Source organism: Dioscorea cayenensis, unplaced genomic scaffold, assembly GCF_009730915.1.
Source record: "Dioscorea cayenensis subsp. rotundata cultivar TDr96_F1 unplaced genomic scaffold, TDr96_F1_v2_PseudoChromosome.rev07_lg8_w22 25.fasta BLBR01000293.1, whole genome shotgun sequence".
NCBI classification, from domain to species: domain Eukaryota; kingdom Viridiplantae; phylum Streptophyta; class Magnoliopsida; order Dioscoreales; family Dioscoreaceae; genus Dioscorea; species Dioscorea cayenensis.
This window is the reverse complement of record NW_024086684.1, coordinates 36,371-52,772: the sequence shown is the minus strand read 5'-3', so window position 1 is coordinate 52,772 and position 16,402 is coordinate 36,371. Positions and strand designations below refer to the sequence as shown.

At 34.8% G+C, this 16,402-nt stretch overlaps 4 protein-coding genes across 4 annotated transcripts; 2 read left to right on the top strand and 2 right to left on the bottom strand.

Moving 5' to 3' along the window:
* The first annotated feature begins 409 nt into the window (after positions 1-409).
* Positions 410-839, top strand: LOC120254013 (cyclin-dependent kinase inhibitor 1C-like). Its single transcript, XM_039262167.1, has 2 exons — positions 410-477; positions 572-839. The coding sequence occupies exons 1-2, from the start codon at positions 410-412 to the stop codon at positions 837-839; spliced, it is 336 nt and encodes a 111-aa protein (XP_039118101.1).
* Positions 840-2,948: 2,109 nt separating this feature from the next.
* On the bottom strand, positions 2,949-3,905 carry LOC120254012. The gene is made up of 2 exons (XM_039262166.1): positions 3,708-3,905; positions 2,949-3,293 (listed from the first exon to the last, which is right to left on the bottom strand). Exons 1-2 carry the CDS (start codon positions 3,903-3,905, stop codon positions 2,949-2,951), a joined length of 543 nt encoding a protein of 180 aa, XP_039118100.1.
* A 6,206-nt stretch (positions 3,906-10,111) lies between these two features.
* Positions 10,112-11,116, top strand: LOC120254015. The gene is made up of 3 exons (XM_039262169.1): positions 10,112-10,616; positions 10,713-10,831; positions 10,905-11,116. The coding sequence occupies exons 1-3, from the start codon at positions 10,422-10,424 to the stop codon at positions 11,050-11,052; spliced, it is 462 nt and encodes a 153-aa protein (XP_039118103.1). The 5' UTR covers positions 10,112-10,421; the 3' UTR covers positions 11,053-11,116.
* A 50-nt stretch (positions 11,117-11,166) lies between these two features.
* On the bottom strand, positions 11,167-15,842 carry LOC120254014 (UDP-galactose transporter 1-like). The gene is made up of 5 exons (XM_039262168.1): positions 15,508-15,842; positions 14,673-14,922; positions 14,352-14,559; positions 11,708-11,939; positions 11,167-11,624 (listed from the first exon to the last, which is right to left on the bottom strand). The coding sequence occupies exons 1-5, from the start codon at positions 15,604-15,606 to the stop codon at positions 11,409-11,411; spliced, it is 1,005 nt and encodes a 334-aa protein (XP_039118102.1). The 5' UTR covers positions 15,607-15,842; the 3' UTR covers positions 11,167-11,408.
* Between the last annotated feature and the right edge of the window lie 560 nt (positions 15,843-16,402).

Genomic DNA, 16,402 nt, shown 5'->3' with positions numbered 1-16,402 from the left:
TTTCTATAGAAATTAAATTAAGATTAAATAAAATAAGCTATTTATCAACTTCAAAAATATAATATTTTTATAAAATTAATTTTATTATATATTATGAGATAAAATAATAAAAATTAGTTTAAAATAATATAATTTAGTGTTATGCTATAAATATTTTAATATTATTAAAATAATACTGGTAAAATTTCTATGAGAAATTGACAAGTGTCAAATAGGTTTTCTACTTTAATATATATATATATATATATATTTTATATATATAATATTATTAGAATTTTATGTAATACAAAAAATTGATGGGGGCGGGGATTCCCCGACCCCGTGGGGATCCCCACGGGGGAGTGAGTGGGATAATTCCTCCCCGCCGGGAATTTGGAGGTGGGGAATCCCCATCCCGTGGGAAGCGGGGATGGGGACGGGGATCCCATTCCCCGCCCTGCCCGGCCCCGCCCCACTTACATCCCTAGATTCAAGCGGGTAGCCCAGGGTTTTAGGGGCTGGTCTAACCTGACTCGGGAAAGGGACACTTCAAAAACAGCCCCTGACGCTCCTGATGCTGATGATACCCGAGAACCCCAGCGCCATCCCCTGTTGCAGAGCCTACACCTTCTCATGTTGCAGAGGATGTACTTATAAATAAAAATACCAACCTTAATGGCCCAGCGCCTTTCCTCGTTACAGAACCAGTGCCTGTTACTGGACCTGCCCCTGTGACAAAGCCTGCGCCTGTTGCAACGACTTCCACCGGTGAAGGTAGTAAAGTTGACACACCGCCAAGGAGAGTAACTCGCCGCACGGCTAAGGCAGATATATCTCAAGCTGTCCCACCCAAACAATAATCGAATAAGGTTCCACCAAAAGCTCAGATCCAGGGCCCCCAAGAAGGTTCCACCTAAGAAAGCTGCGCGAAAGGGAACACGAAGCACAAGGACACATGCTCCGAAAAACCAACCACCTATGCGAGCCCCGCCGAGGAGAATGTTCCCACTTGACTCCACTTCAACTGACACAACAGATACTGATGAAGCAGCCTTAGGAGAAGTGGCAGCACTTGTCGAATTCCTAACTGGAATGAAGAATACATCAGAGGAAACCAATCCGCTTGCAATAGTGCCATACAAGGTTCCACCAAGAGAGACGACCCCCGAAGCAAAGACCCCTCCGGGTTTTCTCCCACAAAAAAAGAAGTACACAGGCTTCAGTAGGTTGAACCTGTTGGAACGGACAGCCCTTACGCATTACTTGAACACCCGAGTGGACAGGTAATATCCGTTGACTGTGTATGACTCTTGCTTTCATGTCTATATTACATTATACATGTGTAAATAAAGTCCCTACTTGTGTAAACGATATCTATATATGTCTATATTACATTATACATGTGGAAATAAACACGTACCTGTGTAAAATGTAGCTATTTATGTGTAAATAACGTTTTAGGTTTAAAAAATTATAAATAGGTGTGTAATACAAATAGTAAATGTGTAAACTCAATTATTTGTGTGTAATATATGATTTACGTTGAACTTTTCTTGACATATTTTTTCAGTTCAGTAGTGTGGAGGAATGACTACACATACATAACGCTTGATAGCATTTACATTCTCCTCGAAGGCAAAGATCAAGTCCCGGACGATGTTATCGACGTCTTGGTCCTCATCATGCATGAACAGTTACTATCAAATCCACTAGCATTCCAAAAAAGAGCCATCGTCACTCGTCCTCAGGCGCTCACCATGCAGAAGTCAGAAACCACGGCAGACCTGGCTACGTACATGATGGAGGATATAATGTTTGGCTACAAAAATGCTGACATTATCCTGATGCCAATCTTCTTCAACGGTCATTATCATTTGCTAACGCTTGACTTGGAGAATTCAAAATACATGCACTACTCATCACTTCAGTCATCTATATACGACTCAGATGTCGTTAACATGGTAAGTCCTAAGCAATCGTTTGCTATTCCTCTTATAATATACTCCTCACTGATGATAAAATATGATGCTTCAGCGGGATCTTTTTGAACTCGTAATGGAGGTTAACTTTGGCCACAACAAATTCAGAGATCTACCTCTAGAGCATATGCGTGACTCCCCCAACAACCCCTAGGAAGCAACGACTACCCAACATTTTGCGTAAGCTACATGGATCAAATTTTGAATAGGGAACGACTGGACATACCATGGGGGACATCCCATATTTGAGACTGCGCTACGTGTAACGGATATTAATTGATGGAATAAGGCAAAAAATTATTTCTGACACAGTCGCGGAGACTGCCCAGGAGGCTAAAGAGAAAACTAAAACTGCCATTGAGACTGGCCAGGCTGTTGAACCTACCACAGAGTCTACAGTGGACGAAGAACCTGCCGTTGAGACTACTGACGACGCTGGTATTGCCCATAATGTAGAACTTACCGCGGATCCTGTAGCCGATGAAGAACCTCCCGTCGAGAATATCAAAGATGGCAACTGTTGAGAACATTTTTATAATATGGTGAATTGAAACTGCAAATGTTTGTACTTAAATCTTTTATGAATCCAGTTTACTAGAATTTTAACTGTCTCTCAAATATATCCAACTTAGTTGTATTTTACACAGTAGTATCAATTGTATACACAATAACATCATTAAGAACACGAAAACTTATCATTTTGCACAATAGAGTAGTTTTCTAAATAGTAACATTAAATATTACACACAAAAAACTTGTAATACACAGTAAAACTGATTAACTACACAATTCAAGTGATTAACTACACCAGCACACTATAAATGTCTAACAAAAGGTAAAATGACTGCATTAAGAAGTTTTTTATAGCTAGTCCTCAATAACTGCATTACAAGATCGTCGATTATGTCCACTTTGGTGACACCTTCCACAATGTAAATCGTGCACATCAAAGGCTTGTGATTCGATCCGTTTCCGTCGCGAATGGCTGAGTCATTTCTTTGCTATCGGTGGTCGCATTCTCAGTTGACAAGCATCATCCGATGGCTTTTCACTGTCAGGGATTGGGTATATTGGTTCGGCATATGCACGATGATACGATTCTGCTGTAAAATATTGGTCGACATAGTAGTGCACATTTGTGTCTGTTTGCATTATCATAGCAGTTGCATGCTTGCATGGCAGTCCATGTATGTCCCATCTCCTACAAGAACATTTACGTAAGCGTAGGTTGACGGCATTATTGTGCTCATCAACCACTTCATAATTGTCATCGCTTGATCGACCCACCCTCGAAAACTGACTGATTTCGACCATTTGTTTAACCTTCTTGAGTATCTAAAGGCAAAGGTATGTGTCCCACATGGCAGACACTTCGCGCCGCTCAGTAAGCATGTTCATCAGTTTAAACCTGGGTATTAACATGCGCGAAGTTGGGTAAGAATTACTAATGAACATAAACATAATTTAATACACATGAGATCGTAAGCGCATATAGCAACTCACGATTTTAACCAATAATGCAAAATATTACACAGTAACATGGAATACTACACATGTATTAGAATTTATATGTAGTTAACTAATATTTTACATAGGAACCCATATTTGTTCACATGACCTATATAAACTACATGGGAAAATAGGGTTTAAAATAATAGTAGTAATTATTACGCAGTATTGTTGATTACTACACATTAAACAATGAACTGTAGATTAATCTTACCTTATAGTATCGACCATGCTTGTTACCAGTAGATGCCTTGCCTCTTTGATCCAGGCATTGAAAGACTCCACTACATTAGAGTACATTTCACACCACCGCATACCCTTGAATAAATAGTTACACCAATGATCAATGTCGGACTTGTGTAACAACCAATCATGTGCATCGGTCGATATAGCTACAAGTTTACTAACTGCATCATCGAACTCTTTAGACTTGTACATGTACGCAATTTTCAAGATTATTGACCAGGATTATTTCTTCAATGATTTCCCAAGGCTGTCGTTCGCCTTCATGAAGTTGGCTTCCAAATGGCGCAAACAATAACCATGCGGTGATGACGGGAACACGCGCGAGACTGCGTTAACAAGACCTTTTGATCGATCCGAGATAAATGTAATAACTTTGTCGTAATCATCTTCTCAATACAATGCCTCCCCGAGGGTAGCAAGAAACCAAGTCCAATTATCATTTGTTTCGTTGTCAACTACTGCGAATGCTACATGGAAGATACCCTCATTGGCATCTTTGGCAGTTGTACCTAACAGAATCCCGCCGTACTTGCCAAGTAAGTGAGTTTCGTCAAAAAAAAGTAATGGCCTGCATCCCAACTTGAAACCCAACAAACATGCCCGAAACGAGAAAAAAGCGCGTTTAAATCGATCACCGTCATTCTCAACGATTACAATAATGCCGGGATTCGTCTCAGCCACTTTGTCCGCATACCAGAGAAGCAAATCGTAACTACTAACCTCCTTACTATGAATAGCGGTCTGTGCAATCTCCTTCCTCCATCCAAGCACGCTTATATGGTAGGCGAACTCCATGGTCCTGTAATATATCTTTCTGAATGTCGATAGCTCTATATAATGGCCGCTCCTTGAGCTTCTGTATTACACGTTGAGAGACCCATTTTTTGCTTGCTTTCAGGTGCGCTATTGTACCAATGCCCCCACTGCAACTGTGCGTTGCGTGCATTGTCTTCACTAGAAAGGTGTCAACATTTTCCTCTTTAGATGTATGCACACGCCACTGGTAATTTGGAGCAGCGCACTTAACGGTCACCCTAAGTTTATCATTTTTTATAAACATAAAATCAAAATTTTGTCTTATGGCGTTGCTGTGTAGGCAATCTTTGAAATGCTCTACATTGTTAAAGCATTGACCCACTTTTACGGTCACCATATCAAGTGTTTGTGAAGACTAAACAATGCTGAGTGCCCCTGCCGGAGGATATTGGGACAGATATGTCTCGACATTTGCGTTCATACTTGCTGAGAAGGCGTCCCTACATGACAATGCATAAAACAGACAATATCAATATGATACTTTATTACACAAATATACATCAAACCTACACAAGAATAAGGTATTTTAGACAGTAAAGTATATATTTACACATAAAAAGATAATATTACACAGATAAAGTAGTTTAATACACATGATACTAATTTAGTAAACATGTATGAGATAAATTACACATAATACACAAATGAAAGGTAACCGTCAATAATTATCATTGCAATTATAATGGAATCAATGAGCCTGAGTTGTCATCCATTGACCCACTCGCGTCCTCGATGATGATGTCGACAACGTTCTTGTTGAAAGTATGATGTATGTGGCACATGCGTTGAAAGTGAGCATCCAACTCAATTGGGAAAAGCGTCTTGTACGAGTCAGGTGTCACAAACTTTACCCTGACCTGAGAACCGTCCAATGCCCACCGCTCACTTATGTCACATATTACTATTTTCCATGAACTCAATATGGTGAATTGAATCATACGTCCTTCTCCTTTGTATCATGCCACAGCACAAAAGGTTTCCATTGATTATAAACACCTACATGAAAATTGAAATGTTACAAAGGCTATCGTCTGTTACTTAGTATAAAAGATGACAACAAGAAGAAGCTCAACAAACTTTCCCACGGCCTCGGCCTCTACAGGATGTAGAATAGAAAATAAGACAATGACGAAACTAAGAAAGCTATTTTCCTGGCGTTAAGAAGGTACACAGATATAAAGAGAACAAAATAATCAAAGGAGATTAAAAATACGAGAGGCTTCAGCACCAAAATTAAGAATAATAATAAGAAGATGAACAAGAAGTCAGAAGAAGAAGAACAATAAGATGAAGAACAAGAACAAGAACAAGACTTATATAAAAGAAATGAAAAGGCTTTGATATTGGTAGCTTCTTTGGATTACTTTTTAACTTTTTTACAAAAGTTGATTTGACATGAAGGGAAAAACCCTCCAATGCTTGCTTTTGAGACAAGGGCAAGGTTGCCATTTCACAGCCTCATAACTGATGTCTTTAACGGCAGGGACTAAAGAGGAATGTAAACATTAAAGGAGGGATTTTTATGAAAATGAAAAAGTGAGAGGGACTAAACAGGAAGATTGAAACTTCACAGGGACTAAAAAGTAATTTTTCCTTAAAAAAATAACTGAAAGTACAACACTACCTCCAACAACAGAGAACTAGAACAAAAATCAAATAACATGACACTCCACTAAAGTAGAAACTGACAAACTATAAAAGGATAATAAAACACACGAAATGAATTAAAAACAAAAAATAAGGACTAGACTCGACAACAACAAAATTTTGGGCCCCTAAGAAAACAAAAAACTAGGAGCATATACCTACTAGTAGGAATGCAAGTGGGGCAGGGCGGGTGAGGAATGGGATCCCCATCCCCGCTTCCCACGGGCGGAGATTCCCGCCTCAAAATTCCCTGGTGAGAAATCCCCCTTTACTCCCCAGCGGGGACGAGGAATCCCTATCCCACCAATTGTTTTTCCTAATTACACATGTAACACATCATATATGAAATTAAAAAAAATAAACAAAATATTCCCCGCCATAAGTATTATTTACTGTATGTGAAAACAACAAACTAACGAAATAATCGATGGTATGAAGAATTGAAGATGGGGAACTGCGGAAGTTGGGATTTCATAAGAGATATTCTACTTACAAGTTGAGATTTCATAAGAGATGTTCTACTTACAAATTGAGATTTCAATAAAATTGATAAATTAATCAATTAAATCTTAATTTTAATATAACATATTTATCTATAATAGGAAATAAAAAGTTTTGATTAAAATTTTTAAAACAATTTTTCATATAATTATCTCCAAGTATTACATTGGAGTAACACTAATTTTTAATTTTATTAGTTTGAATTTTAATTTTATAAATATATTATATAATAATTTTATTAAAATAATTTAATATTTTATTAAATAAATATGTTTTAATGAAATATATAAATAGTTAATAAGTTGTATGAAATAATTGTGAGTCATATTTTATAATATAAAGATAAATTAATGAGTAAGAGTTTAAATGTTTAATGGATTGAAAAAAAATAGTATTTATCACTAAATGAATAATACATAACGCTATTTCAATTTTATTGTTACAATTATATTTAAACTCAGTTATTTTAAATTAAGTTTCTATTCATTTTACTAAAACTTATTAATAACTAAAAAATATTAACAAATAAATATTTATTGATTATATATATATAATATTATATTAATGTTGAAATAATTTTTAATAAATACACTAAAAATATATAATTTTTTTTTGTTGGGAATCCCTACTGGGAGACCTGGGTGCCAGTGAGGGAGCGAGGCGAGGAGAGCATTTTTCGGTCCCGCTGAGGCGAGAAAAAGTTTTTCCCGCTCCCGCTCTCTGAGGGATGTTTTGGGGAATCTCCGCCCCGTCGGGGCGGGGCCCGTGGAGAATGGAGATTCTCCGTCCCACTTGCATTCCTACCTACTAGGCTAACTCCTTACTGAACTGTCCTCACATCAAGATCGCTAGAGTCAATTTGGCAACCTATGAACTACAAGCAACGCTTTACTGTTGTAGCTCAGTCTTCGAGTTTGGCTTTTTTTCATCAAAAACTGTATTAATCCATGACAAAAATATATAAATAATTTTAATAATCACTAAAAAAAAACATTCACATAAATTTTTCATGAACCCCCAACCTTACAAGAAAATTAAATTTTTAACTTTTCACTTAAGAAAGACATAAACTTATGCCCATAAGAAAAAAATAAACTGCTGCCTAGTACTGGATGGGTGAAACAAGGACCGGTAAAAAATAATTGTCCGAGGTCACAAGTGTAACAATAAATACAAAGCCAAAAGTACCATTTGAAAACAAGCACATATAAATTATTGTTCATCCTTATCCAAAATGATCTCTATTTATCATCCAATGGTACAAAATCTAGCACAAATTTGCACATCTTTTACTGATCAACCTGGGAATCTTTTTACTGAAATCTGATAACCATTCAAAGCCTTGTAATTTGCACTGTAAAAAGTTGCAGTAAAGCCAAGCAACTGCAGCAAAATTTGCACCCTCACAATGCCATGCAAAAAGTTGATGGATTTTGGAATCAGTGTTTCTGACATGATTGATTTTTTTCTCTTCATTTGAACAGCGTCACAAGAAGTACTAAATGTGAATGACAAGACTTTGTTTGTCTTTATATTTATATTTATGTGAATTTGATTCACTCTAGACTCTGGAGTTTCTTAGATGAGAAAGAGAAAAGTTAATGAGGGAGTAGATTTGCTTCAGTGTACCAATGATCTTTGAAGGTTTTCTTCTTCTTTATGGAGTTTCATGATTTTATATTACAAGATTTCTTCTTTTTTCCCCTTTCCCAAGTAGTTCAATTAATATAGGTAGAGAAAATTGCTAAGAAAATATGTATATATATATAATACGATTATTTTTCTATTTTATAATTAAAAATTAGTATGCAAATTATATAAATTTCTCAAAATGAATGAAGTGAAGAGTAGAGTAGATTACAGTTTAGTTTGTTTTATAAAAATTTAGTAATGTTATTTTTTTTCTGTATTTTAGTTCAATTAAATTTGTTAATTTGATTTTTGTAAATATGATTATAAGTAAATTAAACCAAACCACCAACCAGGGTTGGTTCGAATGGTATGGTAGGGATTCGATTTTTTTTTGGGTATTTCCAGTATTTCAATATAAGTAGATAAAATTGCTAAGAAAATATGTATTTATATATTCTTTTATAAAATATGATTATTTATCTATTTTCATAATTAAAAATTAGTATGCAAATTATATTAATTTCTCAAAATGAATGAAGTGAAGAGGAGAGTAGATTCCAGTTTGGTTTGTTTTATACAAATTTAATAATGTTTTTTTTTTCTGTATTGTAGTTCAATTAAATTTGTTAATTTAATTTTTGTAAATATGATTTTCAGTAAATTAAACCAAAACACCAACAAAGTTGGTTCGAATTATAGGCATTCGAATTTTTGTGTATATCCATTATTTCATCTCACTCTAGGGTTCAATAATTAAAAAAAAAAATTAAATCAAAACAATTGATCTGCTAATTACAGGCATTAATAATAAGATTAAAGTCAAGTTTAACATAATAATTTGACAATATGATAACTAACATGGCATTATATGTTGACAAGTTATCACATTGGTTTGATCTTAATAAATTATTTTTAGCTTATATTGATATTATCACACTCTTAAAAAAAGGATTAATTATGAGATCACAATTAAGAAATAGATATTGAGTGAAAAAAAACCAAAAATGCAAAATGGCATGTGTGAGTGTGCCTTTGACTAAATTTTAAAGACATGGATGCACGTTGCTTCAATGTGGTCACCAACCTCACATTTCTAAAGCTTAAAATTCATAAAAACATATTAAATAATTACTCCATAACATGCAACCAACCTCTGTCTACATTAAGAGTTTGATTAATTTAAAATTAATTCTTTATTCATTCCAATGCTATGTGAATTTTTTTAGTTGTACTTTATTTTATAAAAAAAAACATTCACAAAGCCACAATACCCAAAATTTTGGGAAAATTATCTTTTTCTTTTAATCGTTAGTATTTGAAATTTCAAATTTACTAATTAAATTATATAGTTTCACATCTGTTACAATATACAATGTGACAAACAGTTAGCTAGTAAAAATAGATAAACCCACTAAATAGAAATAAATCTAGAAGTTAAAGTTTAAAAGAAAATCTTAAATAGTAATTTTTTTTAAAAAAATATTATTATTATTTATCCACCTCCAATGAACCTTTTAAAAACTTAATAAGAAATTTACAACTGTAAATTGCCATTAATCACAAAAACACATAAATACATCCATGAACCTCCACATAACCATGCTAAAGGAAAAGCATTTATCCATTGCCAAAAACCATAAAACTTTTAAATAATTGAGAAAAAAAAAATTTTTTTTTGCCAAAACCACCAAAACAAGTCTATGACCAATGACCCAAACTTGTCTTAAATGTTATATTATATTATATTATATTATATATTATAAATAAAGAATCACCATTGCCATCTTCTTCACCACCTTCCTTCAAACACTTTAAAAACTAAAAAAAGCTGCAAAAGGGGAAGAGAAAGAGAGGAAAGGAGAGAAGAATGGAGAATGGTGGTGGAAGGTCCTTTTTGAGGCAACTAAGTAGTGGTGGGAAACAAGCATGGGAAAACACTTCAGGGTACCATCCTTTGTCTAATGGTGGAGGTGTTTCAAGGAAGTGGGGTAAAGGAAAGAGAGGTGATGTTAATGCCAATGGTGGAGTTGATTCAATGAAGAAGACAGAAGAAGGTGGTAATGGAGTTGAAAATATTAATGATAAAAATAAGAAGAAGAAGAAGAGAAGGTGATGGTGGTGATAGAGGAAAACTCAAAGAAGGGAAAGCATGCAATGATGTGGGCATTAACACATGTTGTAAACAAAGGTGATATGCTTGTTCTCCTCCATGTTGTTCCTAGTTACCATAATGGTGCTCAAAAGAGTGAGGATGATTTCCAAGTTTCCAACTCTCTTGTTTCTCTTTGCAAGTCTAGCAACCCTGAGGTAATAATTAATATTCAATACTTAAGTTTCATCATATTAATCTTTGTTATATATGTATATCTATGTATATATGATTTTTGATTTTGAATGATTTAGGTGGCTGTGGAGAGTGTGGTGATTAAAGGGCCAAAGTTGGGGAGTGTTCTTGGTCAAGTGAAGAAGATGGAGATCTCTATTCTTGTGTTGAGCCAGAGCAAGGCTTTACCTTTCTGCTGGTAATTAGTGTTATTAAATTTAGATAAATGTGATTAATTTATGTATTAAAGGGTTTTGTTTGTGCTTGTGAAGTTTGTTCAATAATAGCAATGAGGAGTTTGTGGATCAATGCATCAATCAAGCAGAATGCTTGACAATGGCTGTGAGGAAGCAGAGCAAAGGCATGGGTGGATACCTTGTTAGTACTAGATGGCACAAGAACTTCTGGCTCTTAGCTTGAATATATAATATATATATATATATATTGGGGTTGAAAAATCAAAGTTATGTATGTTTGCAATCTTTGCAAGTTTGTATTTGGATTTATTGTTTATTCTGAATAAATGAAAAGGAGTGAACTTCATGTCATAACATATACTGAAATGTAAAGCAAAGCATGTCCCAATGATTTTGTTAACAAGAGAAATCAAATACATTAGCAAAATCAAGCTCTACATTGCATAAGGCTAATGATAAAAAGAACAGCAGAAATCTGAGCAGGGAAACCACCACTTGAACTTCGACGTTGAGAATCTAATTCTGTCATAGAAAGGAATATGAAAATTTGATGCGGAGGTCCCTTTTCGTTGTATCGTTTTACACCTTATCTTCTTTCTCATTTACAAGGGGGAGTAGTTCAACCAGACTCCGGGGTGTGCGTGGTGTCTGAGGAGTTCCCGGTTGCTGCGCGAGCTTCTGCCGGACAATCCCATAGAAAGTGCAGCCGCCAAGGGTAATGGTGCAGCCAATTGAGTTCATAATTGATATAGGATTTCGGAAGATAAGCCATGAGATGAGGACTGCAACTGCAACCTGTCAAAAAAAAAAAAAAACCGTTGGGATCTAAGAACAAGCTGAAGATGAAGGACGGACGCGGAATGGTTGAGAAAATAGACCTTGAGATTGCCGGCTACATTGAAGGTGACTGCAGTGGTAGAATGGATCACATAAAAAATGGAGAAGTTGAGACAGAAGGCCAACACCCCCGAGAAAAAGATTATGAGCATAGATGATAAAACTGCTTCATGAGTCTGCAGCCAGTTCACAACTCCGCTTCCTTCGAGCACCAGTGCCGGCACTGCCAATATCATTGTCGCAAAGGGTGCCATATAGTAGACAGTGTTTATGCTGCACAATTGAGAACACCGCATAAGAAAAGAAAGTAGCAAGAACTGCAACAGCAGCAGATTTGAGTTAATGGACTATTTGTTTTCTAGCTTTTCTTAAGCTGCCGAAAACTCAAGAGATTATCAGTTCAATTTAGAATATACCATGAATAAACAGGCAGCTGCTCAAGCTCAGATACTATGTCAAGCTGAGGTTAAGCAAATTTGACAACAATTATAATAGGCTGAGCCTGGGTTTAATTTACACTTTCTTCTGTCCTCTAATCATTTCTTAGGAAAAAGATTAATTTATCTACTGAAAAATAACTTACACAGCTCCTTTGAAGGAAATATAACAAAACCAAACTACTTTCAGAAGCAATGACATGGATGCATATGTGCAAAGAGTGTGTTACAGAGATACAGTGAAGGCCCTCTTCCCGTTATTTCCGATGGAAATACAATAGTGTGACTTGTGGTGGTTATGGCTGACTACTGAGTTGCTAAAAGCATCACTGCTGCAGTAGCCTTCTTAACCCCATAAGTAAATTGGACTACTTGTAGCAATATAAACTATAAAGAAGCCTGTATTCTCTAACCAACTTGAGAAGGTAGATACCATCCATGTCCTAATTCCACATAATAACTACAATTTTTTTTTTTTCAGAAGGTTGGCATTGTCATGTCACCATTGAATGAAAACATAAATCAGGATAGCTAACCCAGACCAGCTACTGTGCATTGGAAAGGCACATGCCCAAAAAAGTTAATTGAAAAAGAGCCCTTAAGTATATATGGTGAATAAGCCAATAAGGCATGTATGAAAAACCAATTACAAATGAGAGAACTGATGAAAAGTATGACAAGTGTCTTCACAATCGCAATCTGCATACACCAGGGTCAAATCCCTTAAATTTTCAATTGCAATTATTGAAGTTACTAGTTCATGGTAACGCTATCTAATGTGTGTCCCTTACAGATAATATGATATTAATTGAAGGAAATGGAGATTGGGATAATGCCAAATTGGAACCATATACATGCCAGAAGCTCATGATTTCCTTTAAGTAGGAGCAAAGGTCAACAAATTACATATAAATTAAGCATACTTTGGAAAAAAAAATGATATCCAAGGAAAATAGTCAACAAAAGAAAGGATTGATAAATGTCTCACGCAAAATTAAATCTGGGTAAATCAAATGGAGAAATGCAAGAAGAGTTGGAATAATTGCAGGGTCTATTAAAAGTTGATAAGTTCTACAAGATTATTAATAAAGTTACTAAAGGTTTACAATGAAACCACATCCATGAAAAAGATTATCATACAGATAAAAGAGTGTTTAAATCAATGTATAATCAGGAAAAAAAAAAGGATAAAAGATTGAAGATATTTACACCAAATGAATTAGTTTCCATCGCAAATAAGAAGAGAAAAAGGCATTTAAAACAATCTAGTCATGTACACCTCAACCATACTTAAGGATTACAGTCAATACAGCACAAGAATGAAATAATTCAAGTTTGTTGGCAAAAAAAAAGGAATCTCTCATATGACATGGATGGAACTGATAAGAAATGATAATGAGGATAAAGGATATAAAATAAAAGGTAATGTTGCAAAGGGATAGATAAACAAATACTACTTGCAACCAATTCTACAAAATAAACCAATTTATGTACCGATGATTAGTGGTTTTTACATTTACTGAAAATGCTAAAGTTAAAAACAAGAAAAAAAATTAAGAATGTAGCTATCAATATAAAGGAAGATATTACATTATTAAGAAGGTCGGGCATCCTTAACCAAATAAAATCATAAATATAAATCAAGAGAACAAAATCTCATACTAATTAAGAAGCCTAGTTCTATCAATCCTTCCTATCATTAGTGAAGATGGATTCCATTTTGGGGGAAAGGGGAAAAAAATTAAAGTCAAGATCTAAGCATTTGAAAAGTAAAGCCAAGGAAATTGAAAATTTTAAAACATGCAAAATTCACACAAGTAGTATTGGCTTTGTGGATGGCTAAAGAATAAATAATACATCAAAAGCTAAATATCCAATAAGTATGTAAAAATTATTATGTACAAAGTAAAAACAAGGCAGTTAAAGATGGCTTTAAAGCTTAATTACCCCCAAAGGGATTCTAGAATAATGGTTTTTTTGTCAGTCAAGTTAATGGAAAATATTGACAATCAGTTCACCCTCTGAATTACGTTTAATGATATTAGAATGATGCAGATGATATTGAAGAATGATTCCAAGGTTAGGCAGGGCATCAGATTAAAATTGATTCTTAGTTGAAGAAGCACATTCTAAATAAGAAAAACCAAAATAATAGGATCTGATATAAAACCTTCCGTTATTAATAGCATTCGTAACTACCAATTTCAAAGTACAATACATAATCAAAGTCCATGAGAAGATAAAGTACCTATCAAATTTGTATCCATGAAGTAGAGATTCTGCCAAAATAGTCTTTGTAGAAGTAGCCAGGCAACCAAACAAGGCAGCACAGAATCCAAATATGTCAAAACTAAGCTCTGTAATAGAGGTTAGAAGAATTCCTCCAACAATGGGCACTAGAGAACCCCATATGCGCCAGTCAAAATGTTTTCTCCAAACCAGCCATTGAAGCATAACTGTTAAAGGATAACATCAAAGAAAAATGCATTGTGGAACTACCTAAATCCAAACATTAAACAAACTGAATTTGCAACCACAAACAATGCAAAAGCACAAGCATAAGGCACACCTGTTGTTGCAGGAGTGAATGACTTAATGGTCTGCATGAAAGAGACAGGAATGTAACGCAAGCTCACATTCCCCAGAACAATGTTGATACAGAACACAAAAGACATAGGAAATATTCTTCTCCAACGATCTTCAGGGTCAACCTCTATCAATGGTTTGACCTTCAGCAATTTAATGGCAACATATGCTCCAATAGCAGAGCAAATGAAATGGACACAAGATACCGACAGAGGAAACTTAAAATCCAGCTTCTGCATAAACAAACCAAGCTTTCACAGTTAAGCACGACTTAATTTACAAAAAGACTTGTAACATTGCATGTTAGCTCAAACAAGGAGTTATGGAATGAAATTCATAATTAGGGTGCCAGGCTAGAAATAATAAAATAATTATGCTACATTGCCATTCACAATTTGCACTAATTCATGCAGTAAATGCACCTTCAAAACTACCAGCAAAATCTTTCTGACATTTTCCGACAATCAGTAACAACTCAACATCAACCATCAACAAGATCAATTTTTTTTTTTCTCTTCTACAACTTGCTTTTTCAAATATTGGTAGAAACGAATAAGTATTCAAAACAATTTCACAAAATTTAATATCACAAAGCCGACATTTTTAAGTGTGCTACCCAAACAACCTAGAACTACAAAGACTAACAAAACAAACAATTACAAACCTAAAAATTCTCACAATAACACTCCAAATCAAGACATAAAAAATCACAAATTAAATCAATCAACAAATTCCACACCAAATCTAGACTAAAAACACAGAATAAAAGGGGAAAAACATAAGGGATTCATAGAAATCAAAGACAATGATCAATAAACCTGAAAGATCCACTTGTTCATGATGATAACAGTGACATTGAAACCCCACCACTGAAGAATCGCGAGCACCGACCTCCCCACCCCAACGCTACTATCCATCGTCCCCGCGGTTCCTGAGATCAAAAAAAACCGCGGAGAAAAGCGTCGGCGCTAGATCCGGAGGAGAAGTCGTCGCAGACCAACGATCTACAGGACAACACCGTGCCTCAAGGAACCAAGATCTCTCTCCGCACACGAGAAGAAGAAGAAGAAGCAAAGGTGAATGGAAGAGGAGCACAGCTCCATCGTCCTTCTTCACTCCTCTTCGATGCGTTTTGGGTTCGTCTTTTGAGGACTATTCCATAATTATATTTTAGACATATATAGAAAGGGGATGGATTAATTATGAAATTTATTTTTCGTTGAGGATTTTTAAGAAATATTCCACGGAATCTTTTTTTTTTTAATTATTATTTTTTTAATAATTTTTTGGGAATTTTTTTGGGTGATTAGATTTGAGGACTAGGGAGGGTGTGCTTAGGTTGGGATTATGTGGGGGAAATCAAATGGGATTAATAAAATAGATTAGGAAGAGTGACTTGATTCTTTTGAATAAATAAATATTTTTATTTAATTAATTTTTCTTCAAAATAAAGAATATAGTTGAATCACAATCATGTGAGGTTGCATAGTGTTTTTTCGTTATACTCTGTCTGATTTATTAGTTTAAATAGTGATGAAATGTGATGAATATTGAAATATATTTGTTATTTTAATCAGTATAGTAATACATGTTACTCTTTATTAAAATTAATTTTTTTTATGGTTGATAATGTTATTATTATTTTTGTGAAAATTGTGTCTGTGCCACAAGTAGGACTTGGACCAGTTACTCTGCTAAGAGGTATAAAACTAT